The sequence below is a fragment of the Mirounga leonina genome, unplaced genomic scaffold (genome assembly GCF_011800145.1).
Source record: "Mirounga leonina isolate KUSES-001 unplaced genomic scaffold, KU_Mleo_1.0 Mir_224, whole genome shotgun sequence".
Taxonomy (NCBI): Eukaryota; Metazoa; Chordata; class Mammalia; order Carnivora; family Phocidae; genus Mirounga; species Mirounga leonina.
Genome location: NW_023270615.1, coordinates 20,748,967 through 20,763,958, shown reverse-complemented (window position 1 = coordinate 20,763,958; position 14,992 = coordinate 20,748,967). Strand labels below are relative to the sequence as shown.

The 14,992-nt window shown below is 60.7% G+C and overlaps 1 protein-coding gene across 2 annotated transcripts in view; it reads right to left on the bottom strand.

Annotated features, from left to right (window-relative positions):
* Positions 1 to 264: 264 nt before the first annotated feature.
* Positions 265 to 14,992, bottom strand: part of BICD2 (BICD cargo adaptor 2) — a 44,397-nt gene continuing 29,669 nt past the window's right edge. The window contains exons 3-8 of one of the 2 annotated variants that reach the window (XM_035029254.1): positions 9,143 to 9,295; positions 7,385 to 7,819; positions 5,829 to 6,821; positions 5,562 to 5,713; positions 4,093 to 4,303; positions 265 to 2,352 (exon numbers count right to left, since the gene is read on the bottom strand). In XM_035029254.1, the coding sequence (XP_034885145.1) occupies positions 2,347 to 2,352; positions 4,093 to 4,303; positions 5,562 to 5,713; positions 5,829 to 6,821; positions 7,385 to 7,819; positions 9,143 to 9,295 (1,950 nt within the window). In that variant the 3' untranslated portion in view covers positions 265 to 2,346. The other variant, XM_035029253.1, reaches the window with a different exon arrangement.

Genomic DNA, 14,992 nt, shown 5'->3' with positions numbered 1-14,992 from the left:
GCTTCTTGAGAGAGGACAGTATGAAGGCAACGTGCTCTGTCACACTGCTGGGTGCTCACGACACCTGAGGCCCATTGCCGGAGGCATCCCACACCTGCCCTCCCATCCGCACCTCCTGAAATGGGCCCCAGGCTGCTTCCAGTTCCTACCACCAGAGTTACTGACAGGCTGGTTTTGTTGTTTTAGAAACTGGAATTATGATGCACTGCTGGACCCACAGTCACCTGGAGCAGGGGTCAGAGCAGCCACAGAGGACAAGTTTTGTGCTTTTGTATCATTCTTTATTTATTGGTCCTACCGACATGACCCTTACCAGGCCCACTGTTCCTATGTGCACTGGCTTTGCAGACATTCGTGCCATACGCCCGTGTCCCAAGTTGAGACTGATTGCTCCTTCCTACTCCTTTTCCACGCTCTGCCTCATTTTCTCAGAATCGGAAGGCATTTTTTGTTTGTCTGTTTGGGTCTGTGTAAAGGTTCCTTGGCAGGAGAACATGCACATGATCTTAAAATAAAGACAACATTCTGACACTAAGGTAATGCACAGAAAAAAATACAGTACTCAGACATCATTGCAAATAAATATCCCATACAGATGAAGTTATCGTAAATGTAACATTATTTCTTATGAATCAACACTGTAATAGAAAGTAAAAATAGGGGTCCCTACAACTAGGAATAAGAAATGCTTATTCCAGGAAACAGAATTCTTCCTTCTTGCTACTTACACATTACTGTAATTTGTCCTTTATTTTGGAGGAGAGAGGACACTTTCTTCCTCTGTGAGTACCAATTTTACCATAAGCACAGCCTCCCTCAGCAAACCCGACAGGACGCAGCCCTGGATTGCTGAGGGGCTTTGTCGAGTTCTGTTTCCTGAAATTAACAGTGATTAGTTACACCAAGCAAGAGAATACAGAACGTCTCTTCCTCACATTTGCAAAGAATACTATGGCTAGCCCTCACCCCACCGCACGAGGCCCCTGCCTCCCGCTCTTCACAAACGTGGCATGTTGTTCGCACCGCTTGCTTAGCTTGTCCCTCAGGTCCATTTGGTTCCCAAAGCACACTCAACGTGTGTGTGTTCACTCTCCTTTTCTCAGCCCCTGAATTTGCAAGGATCTGCACGGTAAAGAATCACTGACTAACAGAATTTTGCACAATTGCTGTTTTCTTTCCCTCAATGAAGATGCCCAGGTTCGGGTATGAAGGTGCGCGCCCGTTCACACCTCTTGGTCCACCCTGGCCTTCAACGTTCCCAACTAGCTCTTCACCGTCCATTTGAGAGCATAAACTGCGCTGGGACACCTCCCTTAACTGATGAAGGCACTACGGCAAATGATTACTAACAAAAAGGCGTCGAAATGGAACACCCTAAAAATCGACGACTGCAGGATTTTCTAAGTGTACCACAACTTGGCACAACAACCAGAGTAACAAAACAATTCCAATTTGGAATTTCACTGGTACAGTTGTATAAAATTCTGTTAATCAGTCATGCTTCACAACGTCCTAAAACCCAGAAGATTCTGGAATCTGTAGGTAACACTACTCACTCAATAATTTATCTTATTGTTTTCAAGTGCCTATTACTGTTTAACCAGAGCAAAGGTCAAGTTTTCTTCTTGTTACATTGAACTATTCCTAAGAATAATAATAATACGATATGAAAAACCCCAGAATCGGAAATACCCTGGATTTCTTAATGAACATGGCATTTAAAATCTGTAATTTCAAACATGAACCGTAATGCCGTACAATCTAAAAGGCTGCTGAACCACAGCGTGGATACGTCTCGCTGAGCTCCTTGCCGGGTCGAGGCCTTCATCTAAACAGTCTAGAGCTACACGCTAGGAAAACACATCCGTGCCACGTGCTGATGTCAGATCAACACGGCGGGAGCTAAGACAGAGCTACAGGACCACGAGACAGACCACGGCATCTGAGACCGTCTCTATGGGAGGGATTAAGGAAGCAAATATAATATCAAAATATCAAAAGTGCACAGGTTGATCGGATAAGAAAGGGCATCTGTAGCAGGGAGGCCCGGTGTCGAGCGTTTCTAGCGGGTTTCTGAGCGAGCCTGGTGGCCGCTGTCCAGGCGGGTTCTTCGGCGCTGTGCAAAGGCCTTCCAGGCAGCAGCTGGTGGCATTCTCAACATTAAAGCTTTCTTGCCTCTGCCATTAAACACTCAGGGAATGCTAACTTGGAAAGAACTGCAGTGGCATATCCAAACACGTTTCTAAGTGGACTTTTAGGCTGCCCTTCCTTCCTCTGCGTGGGCCCACGGGAGGGGGAGGGGCTGCAGTGTGACAGGGCCGCGGCCGAGTCCTCCCGGCAGCTACTCTACAGCTGAAAACGGGAGAAAACAAGACAGCGTTAGAACCGGCACCACTCAGACAACCGAAGCTCTGGCTGGGTGATGACGTGGACGTGGTGCGTTAGTCGGTGGCAGAGAAGACCTGCATGTGTTAGGGAGGGCCACCAGCCCCGGTGCCTCAGGAAGACCCCTGCAAGTATGAAGGGAAGCTGCGAGCCAGGCTCGGTGGCGGGCGGAAGCGGCGTGCGGGGCCGTCAGGCAGCCATGCCCCTGGAAGACCTGCTTGCAGAGGGGACGGCCTGACCCCTCCTCAGGGCGGGAGTGGGATCCGAGACCCGACAGCCCATCAGCAAAGCAGCCTGGAGCTGGGGGCTGGCGCGGCCTGGCCCACCTCTCCCCACTCCAGTTGTCTGCCAAACCCAAGGCGGTCTGTGCAGTGCCTGGAGTCTGGTGGGGACTGAGACGCGCTTGGGAACCGAGGCGAGAGCTGTATGAGGGGCAACGCAAACCCCCTCTGGGCCATGGAGAGATCAGGCAAGGAGCCCTTCAGGGAAAAGACGGAAGCCTCGTGTCCTGCAGCCCCTACGGGCAACAGGGAGAAAAATACTGCCAAGTCCTGCTTCTGAACATGGGACCTCAGGTGGCCTGTGGATGCCGGCTCTGGGAGCGGAAAGTCCTACAGCTGCCTTTGCTGCCCGTCCCACGTCTGGACCTGCACTGATGAGGGGGAACCATCCACCTCCTGCGTGCGTCCTGGAACAGGCCCAGGGCCGTGCGAGGCTCCCTCCCCACCCTAGGCTGGGCTCTGGCTACAGATGTGGGAGTCCCTCGTTTCAGCCCATCCGCTGGGGGTTTCCAGAGCCCTGTTCTGGGGGGTCTGATGATGAGCACAGAGTGAAGAAACCTGCCCTGAAGCCTGGGACGCCCTAAGTACGAAAGGATGGGCTTCCTGTGAGGAAAGGGTCTGGCCAGGCACTTAAGTTTTTCTCACGAAAAAACCCCAGGCCTTGGGCCTGCCAGTGTGTCACCTTGCAGGTCAGCAGACAGGTGTGCAGCCTCAGAAAGAGAGGCTGAGCCTGCTAAGCTCCGTGCCCCACGAGCAGTGCCCTGCGCCCGGGCTGGAGGACGCCGGGCTCGGGGCTGCTGTTCCTCTGGGCGTGGGGGAGGGAACTGTGTCCCCAACGTGATGTGCAGTGAGATGCCGCATAAACCGCAAAGAAATCCTCTGTGAACTGGGCCCAGCTCTGCGCGGCCTCTGACGCTGTGCCTGGCGCTCGGGCCGGGGCCTCTAACTGCTTCTGGTGCTGGGGCGGCACCACCGCATCAGACACGTGCAGCGACATGCAAGTTCAGCTCGGGTTCTGCCCCCTCCCCCGCCCCCGCAGGAGCCACTGGCACGCTGGGAACCACTGGGCGCGAGGACACGCGCTCTGAGCCACCTTGACACCCCTCCCCCCCAGTGGCTGCTGTGAGGGGCGGTCCCGAGGGGCGAGAACAGACACAGAGCTCACAGGGTCCGGGTGGAACAGCACGGTGCCTCGCCAAATCCTTCCCTCTGTGCATTAGTCACGGTTAAGAGCAGCCTAGCACCGCGGTCCCACTGCTGCTGGGTTAGTGCAGGTGAAGCGGGCAGACGCGTGCCGCAGGGCTGCTGCAGCTGAGGCCCCGTGGCCCTAATCGCAGCAGACGTTATACTTCTCGCCACAGAGCACCTGGGTGGTGAGCCCGGCGCCCTCGGCCCTGTCGCCGGCACAGGCGCAGGTGTGACTTACGCTCGGGGTGCCCGGCTTGGCCTTGGAGACGGCCTTGGCGCGGCCCCGCCGGGTCTGCTCGTGGTCCAGCTCGAGCAGCTCCAGCCGCTGGGTGAGCGCTAGCTTCTGCTGGATGGCCATGCGCAGCAGGGAGTTGAGCGTCTTCTTCTCGTCCTCTGCGGCGGCCAGCTGCCGCTGCATCTCGTCCAGCTGCGTGATGTACTCGTCACACCTGCGGGGACGTCAGAGGTGAGAGCGCGGCTGAAGCAGCCGGCACAGCACACGGCACCGTGGCTGAGGAGCCGCCCGGAGGGCCTGCCCGGCGGGCACAGGGCAAGGGGACTCAGCGGCGTCCTGCTTGCCGGGCTGGGAGGTGGCGGCTGCCCCTCAGCGGTCCGGCTTCCTCTGGGAAGGGCTCCCCAGCTGGTTTCCACTGAGGGAGGTGGCAGCGGCCGTGCGGGCCTCCAGATGGCCGGGGGCACCCGGCCCTCACGGCTAAACCCACAGGTAGGACTTGGCTTGTTTCCGGAGTGGTGTGTGCACACAGTAGGTGCTTAGTAGGTCACCAAATGGCCAGCCAGAGCCTGGGAAAGGCACGGTGGACGTGCCCCTCAGTCCTCTGCTTAACTGGGACCTGTGCCCCCTCTGTCCGTGGAGCTGGGACAGAAACACCCCCTCCAGTGTGTCCCTGAGGGAGGCAGCGGTGGGCACACCCGTCCCTCCCCTCCACCCACCACGGGCTTCCCTCTCTCAGCTGCATTTGAGAAGCCAAGTTCTTAAATGGAACAGGTTGCGGAAGTGAGGGTCACCACGCCACCCATGTGGTGAGGGAGTGATTGTGGGGTCCTTCCCAAGATCTTTGCCAGGAGGCCAGGGAGCCTTCAGGGAAGCCTGGAACTTTCTTTCCTTGTCTTTGCCCCTCTCTGACAGCACGAGGACTAGCAGACCCTGATCTGGGTTCCAACCCCATCTAACCCACAGCCTCTGCCTCCCTGCCCTCAAGAAGGACCTGCCTGGACCACCGAGGTCCCGTCCCTGGTGCCTGCCCAACACCAGCCCCTCTGGGTAGTGCAAACACCCGAAACCAGGCCCCCCGAGCAGCCTCCGGCTCTGCCTTCCTGGTGGAGGCATCTGGATGCCCACGTCCACAGCTGGCTGCCCTCCCCAGCTTAATCCCCGATGGGCAGGTCAGACGGGGCACCCCAGGACCCCGCCACTTCCTTGTGAATCTACATACTTCCTGCTGCGTTCCGGGGGGCCAACTCCCTGTCTGCCGGGTGTCGGCCTCAGCCCGCACCCGCTTCAAACCTGGTGCCTGCAGCCGGCCTCTGGGCCCTGGCCTCTCAGCCTCCACTGCCAGCCCCCTCCCTCCTGCAGCAGTGCGGCCAACACCGCAGGCAACAGCCCGTGGGCCTTCAACAGTGGTAGGGATGGAGCCCCCGCACGGCCTGACCCCCCCGGCCCACACTGGCAGGAGCCACGGGCGGTACCTGGTGGCAAACATGGCGCGCAGGGAGGAGAAGGTGGCGGCGTCCTCCTTGAGGGCCTTCAGCTCGTTGCGCAGCTTCATCATGGTCTCGGTCACCATGGCCTTCTCGTTCTCGTACTTGCTCTTCAGATTGGCCAGGGCCACCTCGGCCGTCTGGAGGTCAGATACACAAAGGGCAGGGGCTTGAGAAACTCGGGGAGGGGTCCGCCTGCCTCCACGGGTCCCCGTCCGGGGCCCAGGGAGGGAGGAGCCCCGCCCGGCCACACACCTGCTTGTTGGCCTTGAGCACCGTGCGCAGCGTGGTGATCTGCTCCCGCTTGGTGCTCAGCAGTGACTTCAGTTTGAGGATCTCCTCCATGAGCGCCTCCCGGTCCTTATCCGCGGCAGGGCCCAGCTCCTGGGAGGCCAGGCGCTGCCGGGACAGCTCTGTGGTGCGGTCCACGGCCGCCTGCAGGTGCCGGATCTGGTCACGGATGATGGCGATCAGGTTATAGATGTTCATGGGCTCCCGACGCGGGTCGCTCAGGGGCGAGGGCAGAGAGGGGCTGGGCGAAGGGCTGCTGTCCCCCGGCCCGCCCTCCGTGGCTGGCGGCCCCCTGGGCAGGACGGGCGAGCGGTGCCCACGGGCCTCGGGGCCGGCCGGGCCCTCCCGGTAGTAGTCCAGCACGACGCGGGCGGGCGTCTCGTTGTTGCACATGCACACGTGGTGGTAGAGGCTGGCCAGCTCCTCGCTGAAGGTCACCAGCTCGTCCTGGGCCACGCTCAGGCTGCCCTGCGTCTCACCAGCGACGTCGCTCACCTTCTTCAGCTCCGCCTGCAGCCGGGCCAGCAGCTCGCGGTCCTGGCGGCTGGCCTTCTCCAGCAGGGAGACCTTCTCAGCGAGCGCCTGGCTCTCGGCCTCACGCTGGCCCTTCTCCTCTGCATGCCGGGCCTCGCCAGCCTCATGCTCACTGTGCAGGGCTTTCAGCTGCTCGCGAAGCTCACCTGCCTCTGCCAGGGCCACACGGTACTTGCAAGCCAGGATCTCAGGCCCATTGATGTCCACCTCGTAGTAGTCACCGTCCTCATGGCTGTCACGCTCCTTCTCGCTGTCCAGGGCCGTCCGCCGCTCCTTGCCGGCTTGCAGGCGCCGCAGAGCACTGAGGTTCTCTGTGAGGCGGCTCACCTCCTCGCGCTGCTCCGACAGGGCTCCCCGCGCCTGCTCCAGCTGCTTCTGTGTGTCTTGCAGCGTTGTCAGCAGGCCCACCTTCTCCCGCTCCATCTGCAAAAGCACAGGAGGCCCATCAGCAGCCTGCAGGACCCCCAGGACAGACCCGGTGGTGACCCCGCCTGTGCCCCAGCTGTCATGCTGCAGGTCTGTGATGTGTGCAGTGGGGGTGCCGGTGTGGGGCCTCGGTGGGCCCTCCCTGCCTGGAGGCTTGCGGAGCTGGGTGGGCCCCTCCTTGGAGACGGGTCATGCTGCAGACCCCAGGACTCTGCTCTGTCCAGGGCAGGAAACCCTGATGTGATGCATCCCCAGGATGCAGCGCGGGAGGCTGCACGTGGACCCCATGAAAGGGCACGAGCAAACCTGGGGAACCCTGGGGCGGGCCCAAACCGCCCCCTCATCATCAGGAACCTCCTCCTCTGGGCACCTGCCCTGCATCTCTACAGCTCTGCTTTGGGTAACAACATGGACTTCACAATCAACACTAGTACTCCAGAGGGGGTGCACAACGTCGACAAAGGCCCGGCATCTGTCAACACTGCGGGGGCGGGGCTGGAGGCAGGGACAGCGTGCGCAGCCCCAAGGCCCCTGGGCTGTGAGACCCTGGCCGCCCGCACCTGCATCAGCTGCTGCTTCAGCTTCTGGATCTCGGAGATGTTGAGCTCACTGAGGAGGTCGGACACCAGGCTGGGGGAGGGTGGGGCGAGGCCGTCCTTGGAGGGCGTGGAGGTCCTGTTGTCCAGCGGCAGCTTGGCCAGGCCGCCGTGCTCGAAGCCGTTGGCCAGGGCCTCGGGGTCATCGCTGAGCTTGAGGCCCTCCAGGGAGACGTGCAGGTGGCTGGTGTAGAGGGAGTCGTTGATGCTCATGTAGTGGGACAGCTCCTTGCGCAGGCTGAGCTTCTGCTCCCGCTCCGTCTTCAGGGTCTCCAGCGCCTCCTCCAGCTGCCGCTCTGAGATCTCCTTGAGCCTGATGGCGTCCTCCAGCTGGCTGTTGAGGTACTCGGTCTCTTCCTCCAGACGCTTGATCTCGTGCTTGAGGCCCTCAAACTCCACCTGAAAGAGAGCGACACCGTGCTGTGCCCGTGCGAGGGGGAAACACCAGCGTGCAGATGCCACAGGAGGGGCTGGCCGACGCTCGGGGGCGCTGGGCCCGAGGTGCACACCCACACCCGGGACCCGAGCACTGCCGGCAGCAGAGCCGGAGACACGACACCCCTGCTGCACCCGGGCCGGGTCGCGCAAAACGTCACCACACGCACACTGGCCGTAAATTCCACAAAGCTATGCAACGAACGTGAAGAGCCAGTTAAATATTCTAAGAAACATGAAACACGTATCGACACGCATGTGATGACCATCACTTCTAACCCTACTTCCAAACAAGAGTACGACCGCTCCCGCGGAGGAGGGATGTGTCGCTGCGCTCCCGGCACCCAGACCCCGAGGCACCCCAGTGGGAAGGGAAGACAACCCAGAGTCCCAGGGACTGAAACCGTGTCTGCGGGCGGACGAAGGCGCCTGCAGTGGGGGCTCAGGGCCTATGGGAAATTTCTAAAGATACTTCTTATCATTCTGTTATATTGGTGCAAGAAGTCAGGAACAAACCACTTTGGTGCAGGACTGAGCTCCGCACATAAGACCCCAGGCCCAGGGGAGGGGAGGCCGGGGAGGGGCCTGGACGCCACCACCTGACTCAGTTTCCCTGTGTGGCCTGCTGTGCAGCCCGTGTCCTTCTGTCGACATACACACACAGGCCCAGGCCTCCCCACACAAGATTTAAACATCCAGGGCGCTGAGCTTTGGGGTTCCTGGGAAAAAGTCCCCCAGTCCCCAGCCTGCAGAGCTGTGACCCCGGGAGAGGTAGGCGGCAGGTGCAGACCTCCAGGGGTATCACGTGGGCGTCCTGTCACCAGCAGAGGTGATCCTTCTCACCCCACCTGTTGTTGGGGTTATCCGAGCGCAGGAGATAAGAGCTTGGACATCTCCCTATTGCTCCTCAATGCCCATCAGCTCTACCCGGGGGGCTACCAAGGCCCGGGACCACAGAGACAAGGGAGCGGGCAAACTGAGGAAGTGGGAGGGATGGAGCTGGACATCCTGCCTCTTGCGGTTTGGGTGTCCCCTCTGCATCACCTGTTGTATTTTTTTCCACCTTTGCTGACTGGGACACCTTGGCCAGGCCACGGTCAGCCAATCCTATAGGCAGAGACCTCGTTCTTGTGGTCCAGGAGAGGCTGGGCCCTGTCACCCCACCCCCCAGCCCACAGCAGTGCACTGTGCGGCCCTGGGCTCGGCTGTGGGGAAGGAGGCAGGGAAACACCTGTGGACCACAGAGACCGCGAAGCGAGGGGCAGGGGCCGCAGCCTGGACACTTGCCTGGTTCTGCCTGAGCACAGACACCTGCTTCTGCAGGCTGATGTTCTCTTCCTCCAGCTCCGAGTAGTCCTGCAGCAGGCGGGCCTCTCGGAACTTATACTCCTTGATGTCATCCCGCAGGCGGCCACGCTGGGTCTCCACGTTCTGGTTGATCTGCAGAGAGGAAGGTGGACGTGGGCAGCTGGTCACAGCGGGTCACAGCTGGTCCCACCGGCGCTGGAGGCCACGCAGCTGGGACTCCGAGCCCAGGCCTGCACGGAGCCCGGTGTGGCCACCCAGGGGGAGCCACAGCCCGGGCAGTGTGCTCTGGGGGTGAGCAGTGCAGGGTCTCAGCCTGCTCTGACCCCTGGTTCCTTCATCCGTAAAATGGGCTAAAAGCAGTCCCTCCCTCACATGCCACAGCTGCTGGAACAGCTCAGCGCCATCTGACCCAGCAGCACCCCTCCTCAGCAGGCACCCCGAGAAGCAACGGCACTAGTCACAGTAGCCAAATGTGGGAACAACCCAAAGCTCACTGACCGGCACACACATAAACGACATGTGATACATTCACACAATGGGTGTGGTTCAGCCATGAGGACGGACACGACGGGCCGCCACGTGCCGTAACGCGAAGGGACCTCGAACCACTACCGTGATGAAAGAAACTAGACACATGGCCACGCACCATATGATTCCACACACAGGAAGCGTTCACAACAGGCCAATCCGCACACAGAGAAGGCGGAATGTGGGGTGCGTGGGGAACGAGCACCTGACACGGTTTCTTTCTGGAGTGACGGGAGTATCCAGAAGTGGATTTGGGACGGTGCATAAACCTATGTACCCGTGAAGTGAGTGAGTTGTAAGGGATGTGGATTATCTGAGTGAAGCTGCTACCCTGAGGATTCAGGTGTCAGGCAGACCCCGTGTGAGCTGCCACCCGGCGCCCTGAGCCAGGACCTGGCTGGGTCCCTCGACCTCAGTCCTTGTGACATTCTGGGCCGTCCTGTATGTTCCAGGATGTTTAGCAGCTCCCTCCCACACTGCGACAACTGGAACGGTCTCCAGACATGGCCAACGGCCCCGGGGGGGCAGAAATGACCCCTGCACAGCCTATGCCCCACCTGTTCCCTGGTTTCCACACTCCAGGTGGCATCTGGTGCCCCCAGGCCCAGTGGCCTCTCCACTGTGCTGGAGCTCCGCACATAAGACCCCAACACTCCATGCAGGTATGCACGCAACAGCAACGCTGGATTGGTAATGAAACAGGACCAGAGAGAAAGAAGGAAAACATGAAAGGACAGTAAGGGGGAGTCCTTCCGTAGCAAGCACTCCTGACAGCTGCTCACTACATGAGTCTCCGGCAAAGTGACCCGGGGCGGTGGCCGAGAGCGACACCAGAAGAAACACACAGCTGGAGAAAAAGCAAGGCTCACCAGGAAAGCAAAACCCCTGCTGAACAGGCAAAAATAAGCAAAATGACACAGTCAGAGCGGCGACGTGAGGAAACAGAGTCACTCACTTCTGTGGATCCAGAGTGGCAGCTGGAAATCCCTGACAAAGCCCCCCACACACCACCCTTGTTTACCGCCCGACTATCACGGTTAACATCAGCGTCAACGTGGCGAGGCCCCCACATCCAGGTATTTGGGCAAACGCCAGCCTAGACGCCACCATGCTGGGTAAAGGCGAGAGTGACGTTTAATTCAGCACACTCTGAGTGAAGCAGAGCACCCTCCATAATGGGCCTCCTCCAATCGGTTCAAACTCCTAAAGAGAAGACTAGAATTCTCCGGAAAGAGAAATTCTGCCTCCAGACCCCTTCAGACTCCAGTTACAACATCAGCTCTTCCCTGGGTCTCCAGCCACGGGCCCACCGCCCTCACGGTCACATGAGCCAATTCCTTACCCTAAACCGCTCTCTCCCTCCCCGGGTGTGCGCTCTAGAGAGCCCTCACTACCACCACGGTCACTGACTTATAAGAACCGTGACGTCCACGTGGCTCCAGCAGGCTGGGTGCCCCCCCCGCCCTGTGGCTAAGTCCACCCTGGCCTGACGCCCCTGCTCGGAGCAACTGCCCACTCAGCATGAGAGGACACAGGAAGCGACACTGGGAGCATGGCCATGAGCAAAACACATTCCTATCCTTCTAAATGGGCTTTATTTAAAGCTCAACAAGTCCCAGAGGTGGACAGAAAGAGGAGGTGGCAGGGGAGTGGAGGCCAGCCTGTCTGCCTGCCCCGGGCCTCCCACACCCTCTGCACCCCGGAACCCGAGCACCAGGCGCACGTGGGACCCCTGCTGAGCTGAAGCCGCACACAGTCTGTGTCCTTAACCGAAAGACAACACATCCTGTAAGACCATCCACAGAGCGCACACACCACCGGCTCCAGCTTGCTCCGAGCGTGCACTGTTACCCAGAACACTTCCTCCCTTCCCATGACCACCAAGCAAGTGCTTGCTCGTCCCTCTGCCAGAAACGCCCTGCCAGCTCCGCCCTGTCTCACGTTGGGTGCAGGAGGTGCCCACACATGCGTGGCGTGACCTGCCATGGCCACCGGGCAGGGTGGAAGCCAAGGTCTGAAGCCCGCAGCTACCCACCCTCCAGACTGCAGAAAGAGGCCCGTTGGGCAGCTCCCCCCACGGCCGGGACAGACTCAACCTTCCAAGTCAGGGTGACGGGTCCATGGGAAGACCCATGTGGGTCCCCAGGAGTCACATCTTGCCTTGCTCCGTGGCCAGAAATGTCAACACAGCCTCCAATCATAAGCACCCGGGCTGACAACGGGCACGGGGTCCCGTGGGAGGCAAGGTCGGGGGCACCAGCTCACAAGTGCGCCCAGGACACCATGTGGCAGGTGAGGCTGCTGTCTGCTGATGCTATGGGGTCCAAATGCCTGCATTTTGGTCCCACAGCAGACCTGGCACCTCTGCCTAGCACACACCCAACTCTGAGGGCTCAGACAAGCTCCAACGGGCCACCATGTGGTTTGGTTTTCCCCAAAGTAAGCATCTTCTCCCAGGCAGCCCGTCGACGGCAGCCCTGATGATGGGCGCCAACAGGGTGCCGGCCAGGTGGAGAAGGTGGACGCCCGGGGACCCCAGACCTCAGGTTCCTTGTTGGCAAACCCTCTCCATGCCCCTCAGAGCCCCCAGCCCAGCCAGCCAGCACACCCCCCTTCAGTGAGGAAGCCCCACAGAGGCCATGGAGGAACCGCAGACGGGACTCACTCTGGACCAGATGGCTGTCCTCACACGGACAGAGAAGCGCCGTCAGGGCAGGGGGTACCGGCAGGTCAGGGCTGAGCCAGGCGTCTGTCCTTCCAGCCAGGGCTCTGCCCACCCTCCTGTCCAGCCCAAGAGGGACTGAGGCACCCCAGGTGTGTGTGTGTGTGCGTGGGGGGGGGGGGGGGAGACGAGAGCAGTCGTGGCTGGGAGACTCTCTGCCCGGAAGGTTCCAGAGCAGCGGTGATGCCCTGGGCCCTGGGTCCTGCAGCCTGGGCCATGGCCACAGGAGCTCTGGCTGGTAGGGGAAGGAGGAGCCAGGCAGGGGCGTCAGGAGAGGGCACCCAGGGACCAGCCTCACTGAGGGGCCTGTGACAACCATACAAGCCAGCCAGAAGGACACAAAGGGGTCTCTCAGGTGGGGGCTCTCTCCTCCAGGCCCCCAGCTGTACTTCCCACTGCCTTTCTCCCAGGGGGTTCTAAGGAGGTGATAAGCGACGCCCCAGGCTGGACCTGCTGTCTCGAGGGAGACAATGCAGCTGGTCTGACCAGAGTCCTGGGATGCGCCAAGCACTGTGGCTTCTGCAGGGACGTGGAAGGTTCCAAAGCTGTGTTGGACACATGGCAGCTGAGAAGCCTGCGGGGCGGGCCTCCTTTACTGGAGTCCCTAGGAAGCCCGTGCCTACGGCTGCTGTCACCAGGAGAAGGACCAGCTCTGAAACGGGGTAGGATGGGGCGGCAGGTGGGCCTGCCTGGGACCCGGAGGCACCTTCTCCTGGATGTCCAGGGACCCCCAAAGTGCCTGGGCAGGTAAGTGTTTTTTGTATGTAACCGCAGAGGCCAAGGATGGATGGAGTGAGGGCCCCCCGTCCCCCCCGTGCAGGTTGTCCAGGGAACATCTGCCCCTCTGCAGACACGCCTTCCTTGACTCCCCTGACCTCCTGGGGGGCTGCATGCCACACCCTGGGCAAGTCAGGCCCAGCCCTGCTCCCCAGGAGGGATGTGCACTTCCTCACGGGGTCCATTCCCTCAAGACCCACCCAGGCCTCCCAGTTCCTCCTCCCGTGTGGGGCTCCATCCCTGCTGCCTCGTCCATATACCCACGTCCCCTCCTCTTGCCTCCAGGCTGTCTGCCCATGAGACAGTCCCCCCACCTTCCATCCCCTGGCTTGGGAGCCACCCCACGCTGAAGAGCCCACCTGGCGCCTGGCAAGGCTGCTCCCGCCTGAGCTCATGAGCAGACGCCTGGCTTCCTTCCAGCCGGCTCTGGGCAGCCCAGACACCACCAATGGACAATCAAGCCTTTCCTGGCTTCTGCCCTAGGTGGCAGGGGGCACAGAATTCTGCTGGGACTCTAGGTCCCAAGACACACGGGGTCCACAGGGCAGCAAGGACAGGGTCCACCAGGACAAAAAAATCACCGGGCAGGGCCCCACTGGGCAGATGAGGCTGACTCCTCACCAACCCAGTCCCGCCTCTCAAGGGCAGCCCCCACCCTGCCTCCCAGAGCGAATCTCTGGGAGGCCTCAGTGTGGGCACGAGACCTGACTGCCTCTAGCCAACTGCAGCCATGCCCACCTCCCAGGGCCTCTGCTTTTCCATCTGCAAAATGAGGCTCCAGGCCACGTCCCAGAACAGATGCTAGCTGGGCTGCACTAGGTCACACTACAGTGCTGATGTCAGAGGTCAGGACCTAGAGCTGCCGGCCTGACCCTAGGCATGCTCCTTGGTTTCCCCACCTGCGAGGTGCCCACAGAATCACCAAAAGGATGAGCTCTGGGGCAGCTGAAGCTGTCCCGTGTGCTGAGTACATCTGTTACACGGGTCACATGACAGGCCATCGATGCCCCTGGAAAGTTGGCATGGGGGGGCACACTTAAGCCGACTGTCACGGGGGTTCTGGCAGAGGACACGGACGGCAGCCAGACCAGGCACGGGGCGGTACAGCTATCCTCACGGAAGCGGTGTGTCCCCTGGGGTGACGCTGCACGGCCTGCAGTGCGTGCCACACGGAGGCGGGCACAGGGCCGCACTTCTTGGGGACAGTGCTTGGCGCCGTGTTCTTGGGGTTCAGGCTCCTCAGCCAGGCCTGAGCCTTAGGTGCAGCCTCAAGGAGGAGAGGGGATGGCCACAGCCGAGGCCGGACCAGCAGAAGAGCTCAGGAATAGGGTACAGATGGGGCTGACTAGGGCGGGGACGCTGGCTGGGCCCCTGGTCTGAGCGGGACCTGGGGGGCAAGAGGCAGGGCCCTGAGAGAAAGAGGCGGCTGAGGGTGCGTGGGGCGGGGAGCGGCAGGTCTCCTCCTGAAGCACCAACAGCAGGAACCCCGGCCCCACCAAACCCGCTCTCACGCGGGACTGGCCGAGCTCACTTCCTGGCGCCCAAACCCAGGAGTCAGCAGGTCACCGGGGCTTTCCCGACAGCCCAGACAAGCCCTTCTGGAGGAGGAGGAGAGCGGAACAAGCCTGGAAGCTGCAGGGCTGAGACTGCCTCAGTGAGCTCAAATCCACCTCCCCGGCGGCCCCTCCCTCCATCCCAACCCGGTGATCCCGTGGGAGGAAGTGAAATCATGCACTCTGGCTCCGCTCCGTACAGCGATCCCATCCAAGCCAAGCTCCTCCCAGACCTACAGGCCTTCATGA